Source organism: Sinocyclocheilus anshuiensis, unplaced genomic scaffold (assembly GCF_001515605.1).
Source record: "Sinocyclocheilus anshuiensis isolate Anshui unplaced genomic scaffold, SAMN03320099.WGS_v1.1 scaffold2066, whole genome shotgun sequence".
Lineage (NCBI taxonomy): Eukaryota > Metazoa > Chordata > Actinopteri > Cypriniformes > Cyprinidae > Sinocyclocheilus > Sinocyclocheilus anshuiensis.
Genome location: NW_015558697.1, coordinates 345117 through 369673, shown reverse-complemented (window position 1 = coordinate 369673; position 24557 = coordinate 345117). Strand labels below are relative to the sequence as shown.

Genomic DNA, 24557 nt, shown 5'->3' with positions numbered 1-24557 from the left:
TATATATATATATATATATATATACACACAGTATATATGCATTACCGTTCAAAAGTTTGGGTCAGTAAGATTATTTTAATGTTTTTGAAAGAAGTCTCTTGTATGCTCACCAAAGCTGCATTTGGTTGGTCAAAAATACAGTAAAACAGTAATTTTGGTAAATATTATTACAATTTGCTGTTTTCTATTTGAATATATTTTAAAATGCAAGTTATTCCTGTGATGGCAAAGCTGAATTTTCAGCAGCCATTACTCTAGTGGCACATGATCCTTCAGAAATCATTCTAATATGCTGATTTGCTGCTCAGATAATATTTTCTTATTTTTATCAATATTGCAAACAGTTGTACTGCTTAGTATTTTGTGGAAACCATGAAAAACAAATGTCTTTACTGTAACTTTTAAACAATTTAATGCATTCTTGTTGTATAAAGGAATTATTTTAATATTTTTGTGTAAACCATGATGCATTTATTTTCTCCAGGATTCTTTAATGAATAGAAAGTACATTCTTGCTGAATAAAAATATTAATTTCTTAAAAAAATCATTCTGACCTCAAACTCTTGAACACTAGTGTGTGTGTGTGTGTATATATATATACACCTGGTGTTCCCTACATTATGAGTACCAAATGAAATGTTCCTTCAAGGATAGTAATACCAGTAAATTTTGATTTTGTGGGGACATTTTTGGTCCCCATGAGGAAACAAGCTTATAAATCATACAGAATTCAGTTTTTTGAACATCTAAAATAGCAGAAAGTTTTGTGTGACGGGTAGGTTTAGGGGGTTCGGTAAGGGGAAAGAATATACAGTTTGTACAGTATAAAAATCAATACCCCTATGAAATGTCCCCATAAAACATGGAAACCTGTGTGTGTTCATTAAAAAAGGATAACTCTTGGAACACGCTGTGTATTTGTGTGTGTAATGAAGGTCTGTGCAAGCATATGTTAAGTGATTAGTCATGTTGCCCAACTCATAGGTGAGAAGCTGCCGGGTAAAATAGCGAGAAACAGGAAGAGAGAGAGCAACCTCACCTCCAGTTACATTACAGGGCTCTAAATAAAGGGTTTGATTACACACCAATCAAGTCTGTATCTCAATGACCTCTTATAGCATTTCTTTTCCTCATCGCTTTGCTTTATGCCTTTTTATTTAACAGGAACTGAGGTGATACTGTATATCTGTTATAAAGTATGTGTGTGTGTGTGTGTGTGTTTGTGTTATAGATGAAGATGACGCCTCAGCATTTGTGACTGGTATCGTACTGTACAGAAACTTGGGCAGTATTCTCTCTCTACAGAGGTGGGACTTTGCTTTCATTTTATGTTGAGACTTTGTGCATTTCAATTGGTTTCTCTCTCTGTTGCTGTTTTCTTGGTTTTAAAGAAAGACCAACCTGCTACACTTTTTCAAGGTTTAGCATTATTTGAGCTAAAGTAGTGATAGATTTCATACCATTATTGTCAGATTTTATATTTTATTTATCTTGGCAAACATTTTCAGAGCTATATGTGTATGCCTAACCAGTTAACACTGACTGATGAACAGAGAGAAAAAAAATATATATATATTTCTCAAAATGTCTTTTATGCCCATATAGAAGAAAGAAAGTCATAAAGGTTTGGAATGACATGACAGTGAGTAAATGACATTTTCATTTTTGGGTGAACTGTTCCTTTAAAGGGACTTTTAAAAGGACACTCTGCAATATCAGAAAGAATTACATAAAAACAAAGACATAAAAAAATACACTTGCCTTGTAATAGTTTTATAGCCTTTCTGAATAGTTGAAAGATGTCTAAATGTATTGAAACGTCTTTAGGGTTCAACAGAAAGGTTGGTAATTTTTGTTCTATCTGTTTTCTGTCTTTCTTATTTTTCTCTTTTTCTTGGAATGTGGTGATTTTGAAACAGATATCTGGTGACACAAAAAGTGTCAAAAAAGAATATACAGGTGCATCAGCCAAAATCATCACAATTAAAAGAACCAAAGACTTAAACTACTTCAGTCTGTGTGCATTGAATTTATTTAATACACGAGTTTCACAGTTTGAGTTGAATTACTGAAATAAATGAACTTTTCCACAACATTCTAATTTATTGAGATGCACCTGTACTCTATGAGCAAATGACATGCACATTTACCACAGCACAAAGTGAAGTGTCTCATACTATATTTGTCACATGGGAACATGGGAGCTTCTTTGAAGATCGTGACCTCCTCTCTTCTTCCCCCTTCTGTTTTTTGCAGTCCTCATGTTTTCTCTCATCTCTCTCTATATTTTCACAGAAATAGCACAGTGCTGAACTCCAGGGTGATATCTGTGACAATCAAACCCACTCCCAGCTCCCTCTCAACTCCACTAGAGATTGAGTTCTCACACCTTTACAATGTAAGTCAGTCTGCCCTTTAAACCCATATGTTGCATCAAACGCGATATGTGTACAGCCTTGTTCCAATATTATTCAAACGATGTCATTCTGACACATTAACATTAATTCATTTTTAATTTGATTCATTTAGAAGAATTCTTCAAGCATGGGACTTTTTCTCTCACATACTGTAGGATGATTTTTAATTGTAATTAATTACTTTTAATTTATTTTAATTTTATTTTAATAATTACTTTCTTTCTAGTTGTACAAGTGTTTAGCCATTTTCCAGAATTTCACTATTTTTGGAAATAAATATTTTAATTATTTTAATTGTTGTTTTCTATCATTTCTATTAATTTCTATTTTTAAATTTATTATTATTATTATTATTATTCCATTAATTCTTTTCAGTTAAGTTTGTGTTTATATGTACATCTTTTAATTTATTTTTAGTGTCCTCAATATTGCTGTTATTCCTGTCCTGCTTACCTTTTTTCCCAACTTAATTGACTGTTAGCAAGTCCAAGATTTCACATTTTTGGAAAAAAAAATAAAGATTAACATACAACAGTTATCATTACTACCACACACAGCATCAAAAACTACTTGAAAAAAGTACACTTAAACGCCGATGGCTATGATCATAACTTTATTCCAGGACATGAAAAAAACTGCTTTAAATAAAAAAATGTTTTGAAGAAGTTTCATATTTTAAGATTTCAGGTAGTCAAAGGTACCCCTAATTGAAGAATCACCAATACATATTTGCAAGGCAAAATCACAAGGTGACATCCTTCTCTGCCTCTCGCACTCTTACTCTCTCCACAGGGTACCACAAACCAAACCTGCATTTCCTGGGATGAGAATGACAGGTGAGAAGCCGTTTATTAATTTAAATCTGTTTTTGCTGTCTGTTGAGTTTTGCAGGAAATCTTCAGTCACACAGTAGGGTGTATTTTCCAAGGCTTAAAGAGAGGTGTGTTGATAAAGGGTTAGAGACAACATGCTGTAGTATATTAAATGTATGTTACACTGATGCAACCTCAGTGACAGGAGATGTTGAATCCTGCAGATAGCTGCCTTGATCTTCACTTGACCCAGCACTGACTCCACTTTGACACTGGATGATTTTTGCATGCCACATTCCTTCTGTACTGTATACACATCACTGAAAACACACTTCCAATTAAAGCAGAGATGAGACACACAAAGCAGGCTACAAGAGAAAATGGTTAGAAAGAGCAGAGAGAGGGGAAAAGACAAGAAGGCTCTGGCTGCAGACATGCAATCTCTGTAGAAGAACTGAAATATGTTGCAAGGATAAAGTTGTATAAGTGTTTTAGCATGTTAACACGAGGTACTTTGGTGGCTGTAGACATTTTATTTTTAGAATGATATAACAAAAATATTGTTTAAAAAAATTATGGTAGAAAGATGATGGTAAATAAATCATACTGCTATATGAAAACTTTCAGTTTTGTATTGTCTTGGTAGCACTTTAAAAAAAGGTTTGATTTGATAATCCAAGGTATCATGATTCATGAACCTATTGTGAACAACATTTTTTTTTTTTTGCAGCATTTATTAATCTAGGGTAGTGCTGATTTATAAATATTGTGTTGTTTGCCATCACTGGAATCTTTCAAATATATTTATTATGTAAAATATATTTAAAAAAATAAAAAGTTATTTTAAATTGTACTGTAATAATATTTCACAATTATTGTTTTATACTGTATTTTTGAACAAACAACTAAATAAATAAATAAGGACATTTAACATATGAGAACTTAAAAATCTTATCTGAACCCAAATGTTAAACACTGGTGTATGCCCATTTCTAGAACTTTACATGTGAAAAGTGTATTAGTATATGTAGAGATTAACATTAATATAAATTGAACCTTATTGTAAAGTGTTTTTAGTATTTTATTAGCATTTTAGTATTCTAGTTACATCATTATTTTTAGTATGTATTTAGTATGTATTTTTTGAGTGTGTTAGAGAAATAACAGTTACACAGCTGTAGATTTAATTACGTTTCCTTTATATGTTTCTATTTATCATAAAAAAAAGACAGTCCTCCTATGAGCTGCATTCAGATCGCAGGACGTTTTATGCACTATAAAGTATGAAGGTTTAAATCTATGAGTATAGGATTGGCACCTGACATTCAAATGGAAATCCATCCTGTCATCTCAATAATCATCTCAATCATCTAAATGAATGAATGCTTGGCACAGACGTGATTGGTACATTTTTACTAGTGCCGAGAAACATAACAGGTAAATCCTGACAGCGTCACTCTAAGTGCTTCAGCTGCGGAATTTACATCTGAATTATTATGGTCACATTCAAAATACACACTGAAGAGCTGAAATAGGACAATCATTATGTATTACCATGAGAATAAGTTCGGTTTCATTAGCAAACATGAACAGAATCTTATTTCTTCTTTTTCCTCTGCAAAGAGAGCAAGCAAATTGAGACTGCGTCTCTGAAGCCAGATTCTGTTGAAAGAGGCAGACAGACGATCAGACAGACGAGCACCAGCATTATGTTGTACTTTAACAAAGAACCGTGGGCCTCCTGGTCATGCTTGTACTTTCACCCCCTACACATCCATCTGTTTGCGCTCTCTTTTGTCTTTTAAAACAGCAAAAGACTAGTTTGTGCCCATAGCGCTTAATGCAGTGTGGGTGGAACATTTGCATTTAGATGGTTACATATAGATATGTTAAAGATATAAAGTTTTCTGCCATTGCCTCAAGGGAGAACAGACTGAGAACAATAGAATTTTAAAATCCTGTTAAAAAAATATGAAAAAAAGTGCAAAACTCACTGGTGTTGTTATTGGTTATCAGGGCATTGCTTTGCCAGTGCTAAAGTGCTTCATGTGGTTTTTAGTGCGTTGCTGGAGTGTCATGTGTGGTTTCTTACTGGTGAAAAGTTCAAATGTTTGGAGTCACTACTCACTTTTCTTAAGATAAATTAATACTTTTATTTAGCAAGGATGTATTAAATTGATCAAAAGTGACAGTAACAACTTAAATTGTTTTTTTGTTTTTTTTATCTATTTTGAATAAATAATGTTATTCTTTTGAACGTTATATTTGTCAAAGAATCCTGGAGGGGGGAAAAACAATAACAAAAATATTAAGCAGCACAACCATTTTTAACATAATTAGAAGAATAATTAGATTTATTGAACACCAAATCAGCATATTACAATGATTTCTGAAGGACCATGTGACAATGAAGCCTAGAGTAATGGCTGTTTAAAAAATTCAGCTTTGCATCACAGGAATAAATTACATTTTATACTTTATTTAAATAAAAAACGTTATTTTAAATTGTAACAATATTTGACAATTTTATAGTTTTACTGTATTTTTGATCAAATAAATGCAGCCTCAAAAACATTAAAAATGTGTATATTATTTTAGTAATTATAAGTAGTATATACAGTAGCTAAATAAGACTATCAGCCTCAAAAACATTAAAAATGTGTATATTATTTTAGTCTTTATAAGTAGTATATACAGGAGCTAAATAAGATTAACAGCCTCAAAAACATAAAAAATGTGTATATTATTTTAGTAATTATAAGTAGTATATACAGTAGCTAAATAAGACTATCAGCCTCAAAAACATTAAAAATTTGTATATTATTTTTGTCCTTATAAGTGGTATATACAGTAAATAAGACTATGAACAATCTTTTTGGACAAAAAAATATTATACATACGATTTCTTAGAAAAGTAATAGTACACCAAGCACCACTTATAACACAAGAATAAAACACAATAATGCAGAGAAATGAGAAGAAAAGAAAAGACAAGGAGAATGGTGACAGAGAGGAAGGAGTGAGATAAAGGGAGCGGAAGAGAGAGGCTGAGAGACAGGAAGAGAACAGTGAAATGTAATCTGCCCGCATTGAGCGAAGGGGAGCCGGGGCTGGTGTGTGTTCAGTGCGAAATTAAAATCCATCTTGGACAGCTGCTATGATTAATAAGTTCATATTTGGGAGAGAAATTGGAATGTGAGGAGGCGTCCTTGTCACTGACTGTCTTTTAGTTAACAGCTTTAAAGAGTGTGGGCTTTCTGTTGACTCGCACTTCAATCACACGGTAGCGATTTTTTATTTATTTTTTTGCTGGTTCTTACATGATCTGTCTCATTCATGGATTTACTTGAGGCATTTTGCATGCATTTACTGCGTAAAAAAATTTTTCAATAAAAAAATCAGCAGCTGTGGTTGCCAGAATTTACCATAAAAATACAGTAGCAACATTTTAGGTTTTATGGATTAAACAAATTTACAGTAAAAAAACAAAATCACACATGGAATTCTAGGAACGTTAATTTACATTTTGCCCTGAAAATTAATAGATTACTTGTTCTTTTTCACTTCCATAAACTTCATTTAACAGTATTTTACTGTAAATACATGAAATGTCCTATTATATTTATTACAGTTTTTCAACATATAGTTAGGGAACTTACCTTTAACCAATTAACAGGTTATTATTGGTAATTAAAACTAAAACTGTTAAAATATTCTTGTTAAAGGGGGCATAACACACAGTTTCACCCAATCTCATCTTGAGTACCTATAGAGTAGTACTGCATCCTTCATATCTCCAAAAAGTTTTTAGTTTTATCATATTTATAAAAGAAAGATACAGCTTTACGATTCTCTCCGGAAACAGCCGAGCTCCTGCAGGCGTGCCGTTGGCGGAGCTAAAGAGTGACGAGCACTTGAGCACCGATTGCCAACAAAACACAGACAATCATCCAGGTGGATGCTGCACACTGGTGGTGGACGAGGAGATCCCCCTGACAATGTAAAGCGCTTTGAGTGCTCAGAAAAGCGCTATATAAATGTAATGAATTATTATTATTATTATTTGATGCCGTTTCACTTACCATCTGCAGTTCTGAATAATGACCGGGATCTTTTCTAGCTGGGACCGCTCCATCTTTCAGTATCAAACGATGTGCAAATCCAGCATCGAACTGGGCCTTGTTTATAAAACGTTCGTCAACAAACACACTTGCAAAACTCCGTTTCTGCCACAGAAAATCAAAATGCATCCACTGTTTACGTAACGCTGGGTTCTTCAGGAAGCTGAACAAGGTTAACTTTCCCTTACAACCAAAAACACACTTCTTTAGAGACATCTTCCAGAGCAAGTCCCGTGCAGTGCAGCTGAATGAAGCGCGTTGATGGGCGTGCTCTTGCTCTCGCTCTGGTCAATGTGTGCATGGGCGCGTTCTTCCGGGAGAAATGCCCATATAAGGAGTTCCACCTGAAACTTATACAAACCTTGAAGGAGTGTATTTGGCATAGAAATACTCCATCATATGTCCAACTCGTTTTTTGAAATTTTGCCCATGTTTAGTATGAGAATCCAACTCTTTAACAGTGTAAATAACTCAACATGCATGAAACAGCATTGGACACCCCCTCCCCCACCTCAACTGAAATAAAGCTGAAATGAAATAATACAAACATTAGATGAAATATTTTTAGTAACTTGCTAAGACAATATTTCATATTATATTTAATCAATATTTCATTAAATAAAATAAAAACTAAAATTGAAATAAAAATAAATTAAACCTAAATAGCAATATTAAAAAGCCAAAAACGAATAAAAATTACAAAAGCACATAACAAAATTACTAAAAATCGAACAAAAATTCGAATTAAACCTGAAAGTACAAAAATAAAAGCTAATTCAAAATGTGGATAAAAGTAGTATATAAATAATACTAAAATATGCTAAAATTTTAATGTTTGCAGACTTTTACCATTAAAATTACTATATATATATATATAATATAGTTTTTCAAGCTTGCTTTTCTCATGCATCTGCACTTGGCATGTTCTCTGCAAACATGCACACTACAGCTGGACTGGAAGCCCATGATCCAATTACACAGCCATGCTGCGCTGTCTTTATATTTGTGTGGTCGACACAAAGTCTTAATCGTATCATGCGCAGTGTCTGTGCAGTGGGTGATAATATATTGAGTTTCAGGTTTATGTGCTAATGTTAACACTGAGCCCTGCCCTGGGGCTGCAACACGCTGTGCTTCCAGCGCTATACTGTTTGGCCCTCAGCGCTCTTCAAGCCCCAGTGCATTATGGGTATCCCAGACTGCAGAGCTCTACCGCACAGTGGGTTTGGAATGGTGCCGGTAACCCCGGGTTTGTGTGTGTGTTTGTGTGTGTGTGTGTTTGTGAATATATTGACTTCACGTTGCAGCTGCATGAAGAGAATGCTACATGATTGATGGCTCGCTATTAGGATCAGTTGTGCATGGAGTGGGTATGTTTTGATTTGACTTTCATATCACTTTCATTGATGTCATTATGAGGTCTTTGTTACAATTATTTGTGTGTTAGATCAGACACAGCCGAATCATGCTGTCAAGAGGGTTTCTCATCAAGATTATGAGATTCAAATTTGTGTAGGTGGCGGAATGGACTAATTATTGAGTGGCTTTGGGCACCGGCACAAACCACAACCTCAAGGTTCACTTGTATTTATTATATTCATGCTTTTATTGTCATCTGCATTGGTGCATGTAAGTTTCATGGGAAGCATAAAACAAGAAATTTCTTGCAAAAAATAGAAAGATGTGGATTAATGTTCCTTTGGATCTTATGAAAAGTCAGCTTTTGACATTTATTTTTAGTGTATGATTTAGTGTGTGTAATCTCTCCATATATTATAATATTCTGTGATATTTTAATATCATTCACAGTTTTCTTTCACAGTCAAACCAATACTAATTCAGAACATTTACTCTTCATTGAGTAAATGTTAAGACTTTACAATAAGGTCCAATTAGTTAATTAGAAATACTAGCATTAACTAACAATGAGCAATACAGTATTTATTAACCTTTGTTATAATGTTAGTTAATAAAAATACAACTGTTCTTTGTTAGTTTGTGTTGCTAGCTCATGTTCATTAAATAATATTAACACAACATTTGATTTTAGTAATGTGTATTTGTAAATGTTGAGATTAACTAAGATTAATAAATTATAAATGAAGTTTAGTTAACTAATGTTAACAAATGGAACCTTATTGTAAAGTATACCAGTAATTGATTAGTTTGTTCATTATTCTGTATCTGAACACTTGAGACCATGCATATCTGACATTCACAAGATAGTAAATAGAAAACATAAGACACTTTTTTTCCCCTTCATGTTGTGCTCCAGGTCTCAATGTCCCAGTGTAATATCCGTCCTCTGCTCCATTGCACTTTTCCTCCACACTTTATAAACTTACAAAGTTTTGACAGGTAAAAGAGACTTGGAAGGCTTGCTGCAGGCTAAGCACATGTGTAAAGGCTACCCCTAACTGCCCTCTGGGAACTTTAATTTCAAAGTGATTCTGTGTGGTTTGGTGCTATTGTGTGTTTTGGAATGCAAGAAACTACTGCTGCAACAACAACTGCAATAACAATAATAATAATAATAATCATAATACATTCTTCAACGTTATAAAATTATCCAACATTATTATTATAAAATAAAGCACCGAACTCCGTGTCAACAATGGACCCTTTTCACAAGACTGTGATGACGCGTTTCAACTGTCATCAGCATTGTAAATCCTCAAGTTTTTTTATATTGTTATTTTTTAATACTCATGCAACGTAATCAATGACGTACATCCGAGTAAACAAGACGGAGGAAAGTTTGCGAGTGAAGGGCATAAAAAATGAACTGGAACTCAGCCCCGGAGATGTGAAAAAGGTGGCGGTGCTAGGTTTGTGTTGTTCATCAACAGACCAATCATATACTGAGTCAGCGCTTCCCTCATTAATTATTCATGCCCTTTCTACAGTGCGAAGAAACTTTGGCAGGGTTTTGTTTTTTGTTTTTTTTCAGCTTTGAACGTTGAAAATGGCGTTGAGCTGTAATGATAATGTATAATCGGCAGTTAATAAACTGTGTCATTTTGTTTGTGCTTTTCTACGCTTCAGTAGACTTAAAACAACCACCGAATTTATTTGCCGACATCTTTAATTTGCGCGTGCTAGTCGCATCCTGTCATTGAATGTTTTTAGTTTCATACATATGCTGGGTTTAAATTAAGGATTTACAAATGTAGCCTACCCATGTGAAAATCGAAACCTGCATGGCTACCCAAAATTGATTACTAACCCAGGATCAAATGTGGCCAGTGTGAAACAGGAACGATAACCCAGGATTATATATATTTACCCAGGGTTAGAATTTGCAGCACTCTGTGTGTGTGGCTGCATATTTATTTAATAATAATAATAATTTAATAAATAAAATACATTTATTATAAACAATTTTTAACTTAAACAGTAAGTTTTACTTTATTTTATTTCAGGACATGATTATTTTGTACATTTTTGTAACTGTTTTTACATCAGCTAACCTGGCCATGCAGAAAGCAGAGGTGTGCGCTGCATCACATCGTCCATTCATCTGTCTTTTCTCGCGCTCCGGCTCTCATACGGCGGGCTCAGTGTGCGCTGGATTAGCGAAATAGCTGTTTTATCGCGCAGGGATTTGATCTCATTCCGCGCTCTTGTCTGTCTCCGCTCCGCAGCTCGTCGTTGCTGGGCTCCTGGTCTGCGCGAGGCTGTAGAGCCGTGCCCGTCGACTCCAGCACAACCAAATGCTTGTGTGACAGACTCTCCACCTTCGCCATTTTAGCACGCCTCAATCCCGATGTGGTAAGTCGAGCTATTTCTATTGTTTCCTTTAACGCCGAAGAACGTCAAAAGACGCGTTTGTGTGACATTGTGTGATTTAATGTTCCGCTTTTTTTTTCTTTTTTTCTTTTTGGTCATAGGCGTCATTGTCATTGTGTATCAACAGATCCCTCTCTCTCACTCCCCCCTCTCCTCCTCTCCACGGCATACCAGAGCCATGCAGCAGATGTAATGCAAACAATTTAAGACATGTTTTATTCTTTGATGTGTTCTGAGTATATAGATACACATATTTGTGACAAAAAGGAACGTTTTGCTAGCTTTGTTTAATGCTAGAATGCAGTGCATGAAACATGCTAGCTTTCATTTTGGATTTGCATACATTAAATGTTTGTACAGAGAAAATGCATGTGATTAATAATATAATAGTTAAAAATAGCTGTCTTAACTGCCTACATTGCAATATCTATTATTTGTAAAGAAATGCATTTTGTTTAAAACACACCAACATACAAATTCCCATATATATATATATATTATTCTGTTGGATTTTGCTGTGTGGACACCTCAGATACATTTTTCCTGGTACATTCAGATGTGCATAGGGGATTTGTTGGCCTTTTCATGAGTGTAAAACATATATCTTAATGACACACCATCCGTGCATTTTGGCCTTAGAGGGTTGTCTTTGTGTAAATCTATATGTCTTCCTTTAAAATAGCATCTTTATTTAAAATGATGGAATTTGGTTTGGTTTAATGCAAGAAAGGGCTGTGTCTTTGTGTGGAATTTTCATTCAGTGTGATTAGTTATTATTAGACTGGAAACTGCATCTGAAGCAGTTTATTCACCAGTTGCCGTGGAAACAGCATGGGCAGTGGAAGTTCTTACCCCCCCCCCCCCCCCAAAAAAAGAGGAAGAGGAAGCTTGACACCCTACTGGCCAAAACAATGGCCATGTCTTCTCTCATTTGCTCTGCCAAGATGTTTCAGATTGGCTGCATCAGGAACAGAAGTCACTGTTGTGACACTGTTTTGATTTGGGAAACCAAGTGAAAAAGTGACATCATAACAAAGCAGAGTTAGGATCACATCATTACATACAGGCTGCTGTGCACAAAGCTGCAAATATGGAATACAAAAAAGTGTACAACAAACATGAATTGCTTTTTGTAGCACATTTTACTGGGTTAATGTGGTTTGTTTAAATGCAATGCAAAAAAAAATCCTGCTTTACTCTGGGATTCAGTTGGATTGGAAAATGGAAATATGAAATTTGGAAAACCACAACAAGTGTAAATTGCCTTTTGCAACAAATTTTACTTGATTGAAGGTATAGTTCACCCCAAAATTGACTCTTTTTTTTATTTTTGATTTTTTTTCTTCTGCTGAATACAAAAGATGTTTTGAAGAATTTGGGTGACCGAACAATTGATGGACCCCGTTGACATCCATAGTTTTCCATTGTAAATGTTATTGTTAATGTGAAATTCCAAGTTAAACTGGATATTCAAGGAAAAAATGTAGGGTGCTGCTACTTCACTCTTTGAATCAGCTGGATTTGAAATGTGGGCTTTGCGAGCCATACTTTGCTTAAATTCCACCGAAATATCTACTTGGCTATTGTTTAACATTATTGAATTGTTCTCTCGACCTAAGTTATGTCAGCAGAAAAGGAAAGTCATTTCAGAAGAGCTACATTTTGATTAAAAATTCAAAAGACAAATTATTTTTATTTGGAATGAAGTGCACTGATTGTTCGTTCACAATAAAACCAGGAAAGTGCATTAAAGTAAATAGGGTTATATTTATTTCATGCTGATAAAGGCTGATGTTACAGTACATTCAAGCAATGTTTTTAGGATAGCCAGTTTAAATTTTACACATTTTTATCTGTGTTTCAGAGTTTTCCTCCTGTGTGCATATGTGCTGCTATATGCTTTCATGGATGTGTGTGTAAAGACCGCATGAGCTGCATCTGCATGTCTCCTCATGGTGATCCAGAGAGCTATAGCTGTATGCTAATCGCTCGCCTTATGATGGCTGCCTGTCCCGCTCTACCTGGTCAGATGGACGCGGAATAAGGGAGTGTCGCAGTTAGCTCGTTCCATGCCTCATGGAAAGCATATTGTGGGGATTTCATTTGAGTAGCCGTGTGCCAGCAGAAGGGTGGACCGCTCCTCCCCTTGGCTCCACTCCCTGTCTGTCTCTCTCTTTCTCTAGCCTTCTCGCTCCAGACCCCCACTGCTATGTCGCTAATTATTCCTGCAGCTCCACTTGCCACCTCAAAATGGCCCATCCAACGGCCACTCCGCTGGCAACTAGCATCCTACAGCTTCAGAATGATAAAGAGCCAGAGAAACACTTCCCTTCCTCTCTTTCCCTCCCACATTCTGAGTTTGAATATACAGTCAGCTGAAGAGCACATGGAAAGAGAAACAAGAAATAAAGGGAGATAGTACACTGCAGCTATTTTAATCGCACTCCAGTATTTCTACAAATGTTTCCAGCTTTGAACCAGGCTCTGGTTTACATGGGTCAGATTGTCTTACGCTTTATAAGCAGTTTGATATGAGAAAATTGCTGTGGTTTTGCCCAGACTGAATATTTATGAGCTAAAGCTTGTAGAAATGCACAGTTATGCTGCAGTTGTACTTGGATGAAGCTCTGAATACATCATTCCCAAATATGGGTCAGTGAAGATGGCGAGAAAATGAAACCGCACACTGTGTTGAGATGTTTCATGTTAGTACATTCTTCAGAGGTAGGCAATCGTCTTTTTGCTTGTCACTTGTAAAAGATTCAGGATTGCCTTTGCAAGTCTATTATTTATGTTTGTGCAGTCCTACTTAATTTCTACAGTTTGGCAAGTTTTAAAATATTAATAGACCAATGTCCTTAGTACTTATTGAATGTATTGTTTAGCTTATAGCTTTTTAAATAACCATGCATTTTCAAGTACATTGTGGCTTAGTTATATTTATTTACTCATTTCTGTCAGGACCACTATAGTTAAAGATGATTGACAATTAACATATAGTTTAGAATGACGGTATGGTTCTGTTCTGGGCAAGAGAGCAGTGATAACCCCCTAGGGTAAACAGAAGAGAACCAACATAAATGTATTGCAGATACCATTAATATTCAGTAACATTTTAGAAATTCATCTGATTTAAAGGAGAATCATAAGGCTGAACCATGACTGGATGAGAGGAGGAGCTGGGGATGGAGGGGGCAATTAGCTATTGAGCAATGCGAAAGCTGCTGATAATACTGAAGAACCTTATGTATGAATGCTGAGATAGGCGTCGTATTCCTATAGGTAGATGTGGATCAGCTGACGCGAGCTTGACTGACATGACCTGGCAGAACTAATGCTACGCTTGATTAATTGATTATTGCAGAGCCATATATATATATATATTAGGCGCCTGCCCTATAGCATGGTGTATTTTTATTTGTTTTGTTAATAAAAGTTCTATGTTTTATATATACGCTAAAGTAAGTTTGACGTTGTATTCTGTTGTTGCATTCAAGCAATTGACGCGGAACTGCCGCTAATTAAAAAGTGAAAGTAAAATGCGCATGGCGCTTTTAAGCTATTTAACGCCCCGCGGTGATACCGGTATTACCGGTGTTGTCACACGTCGATTAACCGGTGGGAAAATTTCCTCACTGTCACAACCCTAATATATATATATATATATATATATATATATCGAGGTCGATCGATGTATCGGTTTTGCCTATTAATCGGCACCGATAGTTGATTGCTGGAACTATCAGCAAAAATCCATGCCGATAGTTTTTCCGGTTTCCGTTTTTTTTCCCATTGCATCTGTTGCTGGAGTGGCTGAGAATGGTCCGCTGCCATTATACAGTGCGAGAGCGGCCTCTACAGGCGGAAATCACTGACAGCACGTGTTGATTGTTTTGGCACGTGAGGCTGCGCGTTGCACAGTGCGGGAAACTTCAAACGCTGTTTAAATACAGCTGACAGAAAATCCTGCAGCGGAACAGAGCGCCATTCACATAGTTTTCCATTAAATTACATTATATTTGTCCCAAATAGTTATTAATGTGCATAATAACTTCACCCTAGGCTGTAACATTGTGTATTGTGCATTTTTCAGCAAAACGTTTGTCTTTCTGTGGCTCTAATAAAGTATGGTTCATTTATTGAGCTATAGGCCTATGTACATCACGGTTTCTCTTTCTGTTGGCTCTGTTTTTTTAAACACCAAACTGCAAACTCATCTATGCCGCATTGTTCATTTTTGAAGTGAACTTTTGTCTATTTGGCGATTAAATAAACTGTTTTAGACCGCCGCTTGAAGTGAACGCGACGCGTATTTTGTTATTTTGATTAGATAATCAAGTGTTCTAAAATAGAAGCAAATAAAGAGTGAGAGTATACATACAATATCCATATGTATGTAATTTCAGGAGATGGTCCTCACTGCAGAACACAAGATCCAAGATCCTCCCACCTTACATATACCTAAACCTACCCGTCTCCACCCCTTGATCCCTAAACCTACCAATCTCCACCCCCTAGATGTGAATCCAACTACGCCCCCTGGATCTTGTGTTCTGCAGTGAGGGGCTACTGAATTTCAGTGCTGTGGCCTTTGTGTAGATAATTAAAGATGGCCATCTTTAAGCATGACTGTTGATATGAAATGGTAACACTTTACAATAAGTAACATTGTAACATTAATATTAATGAAAGCTGTATAAGTATTGTTCCTAGTTAGAGTTTGTTCATTTCAACATTTAGGCTAATATTACATTTTTTAAATTTTGTTTCTTCTGTTAACATTAGTTAATAAACTATGAACGTTAATGATCAATTTAATAATTAATATGAATATTTGATTCATTTAAAAATTATGGTTATTTTTTTTAAATAGTAAAGCACTATTTTAGTTTCAGTATCCATTTTAAAAACTATAGGTTGATTAATCAATATCGGCTAGTGTGGACCAACCTAGCTATCGGTAAAATCCACTATCGGTCAACCTCTAATATATATATATATATAAGGCATGGGCCATACATATAATTTATATAATTTCATATAATTTAGTTATATAATTTCCTTTACATAATTTGAAGCAAAAACAGAATGTTCTGACTAGCTTTGTGAAATTATACTACATGCCTAAACGAAGCAAACAGCAGAAGCTCTGAATGAGACGCATATTCACTCTCTGACAGCAGGAGGCGCTTCTGGAACACCACATACTGCGTTTCCTTGGTTACCACAGTCTATGGCTGAAACACTGCTTTAATTTGAACTATACATAGACGAGATGAAAAGACAATACCATCTAAACTTTTCTGAAGGCAGTCAGTTCCCCTCAGAAACACATTCATATAAATCAGTACTGAGGATTTTCTTCCAATAGTTCGTGCATCATGATCTGCTACAGTACAGTGATCTGCCTGCTACAGTATATTTCTCTGTGCGTCCGTCTTCAGCGTCTCTGGCCTGTGTTAACGGGCGTTTACAGACTTCATATTTTCACATAAATTACATTTTGGAAATAATGCATATTTTATTGCAGTTTTTATTGTTGTAGTCTAATGATTATTTAGTTATTTTTGCATCAAAATTCAGAAATAAAGCAATTATAGTTTTGAATATTGGCTATATTATTTTGAATATTATCAGATGCCTAAACACACACACACACACACACACACACAAACATATAAATCAAACGTTTCAACGTATGTTTGATAGTTTCCGTTCCCAACTTGCTATGGCTCACTGTCTGCACTGATGGACTAAATAATTCCCTTGGTTCGATAGTGGTTGTTCTGAGTACTAACCTGTCTTCCACAGCTTAGGCTTAGTCAAGTGTTTGATTGGCCAGGAGAAGACAAACTTAGTCTCAGAGGATGCATTTCTTTCTTGATTGTCAGTGGGGACCTCACTGCAGTGCAGATTAATCAGAGGGATTTAATTAACTTGGCCCTGTGCGCACATTAAACCTGGAGACAAGACAGGCTATAAACTCAACCAATTATCTTTGTGTGTAAGTGTAAGTTTGTGTGTTTTCGACTTAAGGTAAGAAGTGCACACTTCTGTGAATATGTAACACCCATGGACATCCTTAACGCTGCTGTGCCATATTTACAATGTTTAACAGATAAGATTTCTAGAAGTGTATTATAGTGGCATAAGTCTTAGGCAGGGAATGCAGATATTCACAAACACACAGGCATGCACTACTCACACCTATGGTACAGTTAATGCTGCGTACACCACTGCAGTGGCTGCTGTTTCTCCACCACATCACCATGGCAACCAAGACAATGGTTGCGCAAGCCTGCAAATGTGTTATATTTGAGGCTTTTGGTTCACAATCACTGTATGAGTAATTCACAGCATCAGGCATTTAGCTTTTCCGATGGTCTATATGTCATTAGAAGCAGTCATAGGTTGTTATACTATAGCTCTCTGCTGTGCCCTCTGGATATCTCAGTCCTCAGTATCAGCTCTTTGCCGAGTGACCTTCATCTCACCTTGCTCTTTAGCCGGAGCCACACGGACAGCAGCCCACTCTCCCCAGCTCTCTTCTGCACAGAATCGCATGAAGGACAGCAGGCGGCTAGCCTGTTGCACCGTTAGCATCTGTGAGCGCTAACTGAGTCTATTTCTTGTGTTGACAGAACATGGATAAGACCCAGCTTCCATCTGTGACACTGATCGTGGGCTGCGGGGTCTCGTCCCTCACCCTGCTCCTCCTCATCATCATCTATGTGTCTGTTTGGAGGTAAGCAAGATCTTCCGCTGATGAAACAAAATCTGGCTGTTCACCAGTAAAAGAAACTTACTTGATGGGAAGCAATGGGGGTTTCAGCACCATGGACAGCGACATGTATTTGTGTAAAAAGCTTTGGGATGCTTTGGAGTTTGAGATTCAAATCAATTGTTTGACGTGATGTAATTCTAAACAAGTCAGGTTGTTATTTACTATTCAGCATGGTTATTAGTGAAAGGCTAAACAGCTAGGCCAATTAATGCCGATAATTGTTCTCAATTGGCTCATTCACAAAAGTGGTCATTCAGTCTAGTGTCAGTTCCAATAACTACCAACAGCCTTGTCCATGGTCGGTGCACATTTTTAAATTATTTTGTCATTTTTTTAAATAATTTTTTTATTTAGAACTTTCATTTAGCTAGAATGTATTGATTAATCAAAAAATGACAGTAAAAACTTTTACTTTGTTAAACAGCACAACTGTTTTCAACATTGTAACATAATGATAAAAAAATATATTTTTTTGAGCACCAAATAAGCATATCAGAATGATTTCTGAAGGATTACGTGACACTGAAGCCTGGAATAATGGCTGCTGAAAATTGAGCTTTGCAACACAGTAATAGATTACATTTTATATATTTTTTTTAATGGAGAGCAGTTATTTTAAATTGTAATAATGTTACCCAGTATTCCTGTTTTTACTGTTTTTGATCAATTAATGCAACCTTGAGTCTGTATATACAGTACATAGGGATCTTTGCTTATACTTATGATTGCATTGATAAATGCTGTTTTTTTTTCATATAAAATATATTTGAAATAATTGAAAGTTTGCAAAAATTTATTTTTCCTTTTTCTTTTGTTTTTTTTATTTCACTATTTCCTCCTTTGCATCTTGTGCTTCAATGATCTGTACAGATGCTTTCACTTGGTCAGTGTCACATCTTGGTCGCCACTAGAAATTATACATCAGTTCAGGTTCCATTTATGTGTCCATCTATTGAAAGCATGGTGGCTGAATGATAGCGAGCAATAGAAGTCATTCAGATGTATTGGCTCAGTGTTTCTGTGTGTTTTTCTTCAGGTACATCCGCTCAGAACGCTCTGTCATCCTCATCAACTTTTGTCTGTCCATCATCTCCTCCAATGCACTCATACTTATCGGACAAACTCAGACACGGAACAAGGTATGACCAAACAAACACAAATAAATTGATAAAACCCTTGATCTACAACAAAATATTCTTAATCTTCCTCTTTTCTCCTTTTTACATTCCATCCTTACCTTTGATGGATGGACTCTCTTTCTTTCTCTCTTACTATTTTCTTGCTCTTAGGTTGTTTGTACTCTTGTGGCTGCATTTCTGCACTTTTTCTTCCTGTCCTCTTTCTGTTGGGTTCTCACGGAGGCATGGCAGTCTTACATGGCTGTGACTGGCCGTCTTAGAAACCGCATCATACGCAAACGTTTCCTCTGCCTTGGTTGGGGTGAGGCTTGTCTTGTACCTTCTAGGCTCGTATCTTCATTTATAATCTGTTTCTTCTGAAAAAAATGACCCAACTTGGTAGTTGATGTAAAATTTCACTTGATTTTAGCAGCATTGTGTGGCACTATGTGTTATAGTCTAAAATCTTAGATGAAATTTAACTGAATTTAATCAAAGTACTCAACTACTTTCCAATTATTTCTGTTCCCTTTTTATAGGTTTACCTGCTCTCGTTGTAGCAATTTCTGTTGGATTTACCAAGGCAAAGGGATATGGCACTGTTAACTAGTAAGTATGATCTAGGGATGCAACGATACCATTTTTTTCAGAACCGATCCGATACCAAAAATTCTGAGTATCGGCCAATTCCGATACGATCCGATACCAGCACAGTTTTTTTGTTTAAATCAATGTAGAATTTCTATACTTCTGTGGGTTGAAATGATCATCACTCTTGTGTGTGTTAAACACAATCTGCTAAATATAGACAACTTTTAAAGGGGTCATATGATGCGATTTAAATTTTTCCTTTCTCTTTGGAGTGTTACAAGCTCTTGGTGCATAAAGTGCTAGGGGTGGGACAATATATCGATATGGCGATATATCGTTGTCCTTCTCCATGCGATACGAGAATCGATATCTGGTGCCAAATATCAATATTTTACTACAATACAATACTACAATTTACTACAATATATTACTACAATAAGGCGCTCTATATAGATTTCCCTGCTCCCAGCATCTAAAAAATGCGTGGAAATCATGGCCGCACCATTTCCACCTTCTTTTCAAAGCGCTCTGAGCAACCGTAAACCGTGTTCTCTATGAAGATGGGGAAGCACGAGGAACCTAAGGATAAACAGATTTCCAGCCACTGTATTAGCTCTACTGATATATATATATATATATATATATATATATATATATACACACTATCTCACAGAAGAAAATACACCCCTCACATTTTTTTATATATTTTTTTTTCTTTTTTTGATAAAATATTTACAAAAATGTGAGGGGTGTACTCACTTCTGTGAGATACTGTATATGTTTATGAAGATGAGAACTAAAAAACTGCCCCGGAACAGCTATCAGCGTGGACTGTACTGTAGGCATCGATCACGTTATCATTGCAGAATGCATATTGAGTCTGTGAGTAGCCTAACCTCTCCCGGCGCTGGCGCATCCAGTTTTATGTCAACAAAACTGGATGCTCTCCCTCTCTCTCAGATATTACAAGTGCGCGTTATGCAGTGTGGGCAGTGGTCACCGACCGGCAGAAACATAAATCTGCACCTATGGCATGGACGACGAAACAAAACCTCGTCAGAGCCGTAATGCAGCACAGAAGTATGCAGTGTGTGTGCTTGCTAGGGCTGGGAATCGATTCCAAAAATAATCGATTCCGAGGCATTGGGAATCGAGAGTCGATTCCATCAAGGGGAATCGACTCCTCATTCAGAGCCTTTTTCAGTTCAACAAAGCTTATCTATGGGTGTCTCTCAAATGGAAGGCTGCATCCTACGAAGGCTGCACACATTTAAATTCACGAAAATAAACTGAAAGAAAACGAGTCGGTACTGATCATCTGAATTTTAGGATGCAGCCTTCCGTTTGAGAAGCACCATTCACCTCCCTCATGCTCGCTAAAAGCCGTAATTACAAGAGTTGTGAGATAAAAGATTATTTTCATTTTTATTACCATTCGCCTCCCTCATGCTCGCTAAAAGTGATTAGAAGTCTGATTAGTTTCCTGATTTGGATAGATAGTTTTAATGAACCAGTTAAAAAAAACAATTCAGGGGTTGATTCCCATCAACTCCAGAACCAGGAATCGGAATCGAACAGCCCTAGTGCTTGCCGCGCGTCTACATTTGAAATAACGTACCTGAGCGTGCAAAAGACGTGATGTGAATGGCTTTTTTCCCCTGCATGTCATGTGTGCGGGGCTCCCTTTTTTATGATGAGAGGAGAGGAAAGCTTGAGAAAGCACTCCAGGTAAATTTTTAAATGTACCAGGTTTATATATAAAGTTGTTATAAAGCATATATAATAGCATATATAAAGCAGTTAAATGTGTTGGTTTACACACATGGAAGTCAATAGGGACCAGCAACTGAAGGTGAACTATCACTTTAATCTTTTCACAGGCATTTTGTTTTCATAGTTAGACAGATATCGTGATGTATCATTATAGAATTGTCTAGCAATATATCGATTATCGCAGAATTGATGTATCGTGATATTATCGTATCGTGAGCCATGTATCGTGATTCATATCGTATGGTGAGGTACCCTGCGATTCCCACCCCTATTATAAACTGGGTTAGTGGATAATTCAGCAGCAAACGTTATTCTAGAAAAATCATGGGTGCGCAATAATTTTATAAAAGCATTCAACTAAACTAAACATTTAGTGAAACAACATTATTTAGTGGGCGGAATGAGAGTATAGTTCCTAGCCATATCGGCCTAGAAAATCGCAACTTTTCATTTTCCGTCGGTCTTAGTACACGATGTAACATTCAAAAAGACGGTCAGTCTCTGCATTACATTCTTCAAGTGGACACTTTTAAAATGTTAAAAACAATTAATGACAGCCACATTATCTGACAACCTCATCACTGATTTTTCTTTCCCTCTGGTCTCTTTCTCTTTTTTCTTTCTTCTGTCTCTCTCGCTCTCACTCCCTCTTTCTTTGTGTTTTGTGTTAGTTGCTGGCTGTCTCTGGAAGGCGGATTGTTGTACGCATTTGTGGGACCAGCTGCTGCTGTCGTCTTGGTACAATTTCTCTCTGTGTTTGATTTATTCACAGAAATTTTCTGTCCCTCATTTCCAGACTCAATGTTTAATGTTGCTAGCATCACTGCACCCAACCATAGAATTTTACAATAAATAAACCACCACAAGCTCTTATGAATGAGAATGCAGACAGTTCCAGATTTCACCCTCATAACTCCACAACATAATATCCAGCAAACACGTGTTTCAGTAGATCTGTTTAAACACAGCGTATGCTAAGCGTGCCAAGTGTGGACATAATAGTCATTACACCGCTGCAGATTAATTAAACGAGATCTGGGCTTAGACTATATTAACATGGATTGCAGTGATATCTATTGTATTCAATAACAGGTTTCATTTTGTCAGACAATATAATGGTGAATTTTATATACAGTCTCATAAGAAATGTCATTCTAATGCAATTTTTCTCTGTTCAATCAAAACATCTCTAAGTAGCTAGTTTTTTTTAATTGTTCAGAAGATTCTGTAAATTTTTTAAATTGTATATTCATATTGCAATTAAAAATTCCAAGTGTACATTTAGTATTAGTATTTGCTGTAGTGTCAAAAATTGGTATTCAAAATCATAACTTTTGGAAATTGACTCCTGAAATATTGGTATTATCACAGTCCTAGTGCGGAAGTAGCTTGAGTAACAACATATTCTGATATTTTTATTGACAGTACTGTTACAACATTTTAAAATGGAACAAAACCACAAGTTAAATGGGCCTTTATAGAAATATACATCACATTGGAGACTATAGGACCATTTCTCTATTGTGAGTCTGGGCTGGATCTTAATATGCACATGTGATCACCTTTCTCCTCTCTCTTTACCAGGTTAACATGGTTATCGGGATTCTGGTTTTTAACAAACTGGTGTCTAAAGATGGCATAACTGATATGAAACTCAAGGAGAGGGCCGGGTATGCCTCACAGCACTCATTCATCTCATTGGCTGACCTCTAACCAGCTCTGAGAAAGAGATTCATTGGCCAGACCTTTCATAACATCTCTCCCCTCTCCAGAAGAACATGTATTGTCATGAATGAATTAGAAACACTACAAACAAATTCTTTCTTAAAATAATCATATTAAAATGACCTTAAACATCCTTAAAACGGGAAACTAATATGATTGTTTTCAGAAACTATTCCTTGAGTCCTTCTATACCTTGAGTTTTACAGATAAATTGGCAATCAAAATTAGCAAGGTTTGTGCTTAAAAGTAGAAAGAACCTACATTTTTCATCAGAAGAGAGGGGAAGAGATCGCAAAGTACTGGTTATTGGTCCCGTCAAAAGCAAGATGACATTTCTGCTCACTCATTGCATTTTTTTTACATTTCCATTGGTGATTTGCCATGTGTCGCTTAATCATTTCTCCAGCTTCTCTTGATTTTTAGGTGTTGCTGTGCATCTTGATACAAAGCTGTTTAAATCCATGTGTGCCATGTTTCTGTGTGTGAAATGTTTATTTGAGGGGCAGTCACAAAGGAGCCGGCAAAGGAAATCTGACATAACACGTCAGCTTCATGCGTCTGATCGATAGCACTCAGGCTGAGCGAATTTCTCATTTTATATCCATTGATTTTGACAAGTTTTCAGTCGTGTGAGTTAAATGTCATTGAAGCTGAAGTATGAACCGAGAATTGTTATTATAGACCTCATTATAAGGGTTTCACAATCGTACACTGTCCATCTCCGTGCCATGGACCATCAATTACACACTGGAATTGTTAATCTTCCAAGATTCACATGCCTTCTACCAATCAGACATCAGAGCGGAAACATGGCCTGAGATTTATTACCGAGAAGACGAATATTACTCATGTTATGACTCATGATTGACTGTCTGTGTTTCCTTTTCTGGGCTGTGCTCCACTGCCTGCAGGCTGACGCGTGCCCTTACTGGCATCGTTTTTGCATCCGACTGTTTTCTTTCCCTTGTCCTTATCTTTCCTTTGTGTTTTTACATTATTATTATGAATATTTCATTTCAACTATGTTGTGTTTGCCTCTGCTATGATCTCTCTGATCGACTGTGTTTGTTTTTGTGCTCTTTGAAACATTGTATCAGAGTTACCACAGCATCCCCTCGCTCACACTCAGGGCTCTCCTCTCTGCCCCGCCCACCCGACACTGATTGGCTGAGATGCAGGTCCGTCCACCCTCTAATTTAGTCTCTCCCACAATACACAGTTTTATATTAGTGCTTAAAATTGCCTGATGCCATCATAATGGGCTTTTAGGACTGTCCATTTTCTGAATAATTTTTATGGAAGCATGCTGGTTAGATTAAATGTGCTTTAGATTATACATTTAGATTTAGAATAGCTTTAGATTCAGTTTTCTTATTCTTGTGTGGATCCATAAATTAGTGTGTGTGTGTGTGTGTGTGTGTGTGTG

The 24557-nt window shown here is 36.2% G+C and overlaps 1 protein-coding gene across 1 annotated transcript in view; it reads left to right on the top strand.

The window, feature by feature from the left end:
• The window catches only part of LOC107681425 (brain-specific angiogenesis inhibitor 1-like), a gene marked incomplete at its 5' end in the record, with an annotated part of 56818 nt that overhangs the window by 21900 nt on the left and 10361 nt on the right, over window positions 1–24557 (top strand). Inside the window, 12 exons of the mRNA XM_016477723.1 lie at window positions 1233–1308; window positions 2297–2399; window positions 3211–3254; window positions 10996–11122; window positions 17782–17885; window positions 18961–19063; window positions 19214–19364; window positions 19582–19651; window positions 22078–22144; window positions 22991–23076; window positions 24229–24330; window positions 24434–24440. Coding sequence (XP_016333209.1) covers window positions 1233–1308; window positions 2297–2399; window positions 3211–3254; window positions 10996–11122; window positions 17782–17885; window positions 18961–19063; window positions 19214–19364; window positions 19582–19651; window positions 22078–22144; window positions 22991–23076; window positions 24229–24330; window positions 24434–24440 — 1040 coding nt within the window. The remainder of the gene's footprint in view (window positions 1–1232; window positions 1309–2296; window positions 2400–3210; window positions 3255–10995; window positions 11123–17781; window positions 17886–18960; window positions 19064–19213; window positions 19365–19581; window positions 19652–22077; window positions 22145–22990; window positions 23077–24228; window positions 24331–24433; window positions 24441–24557) is intronic.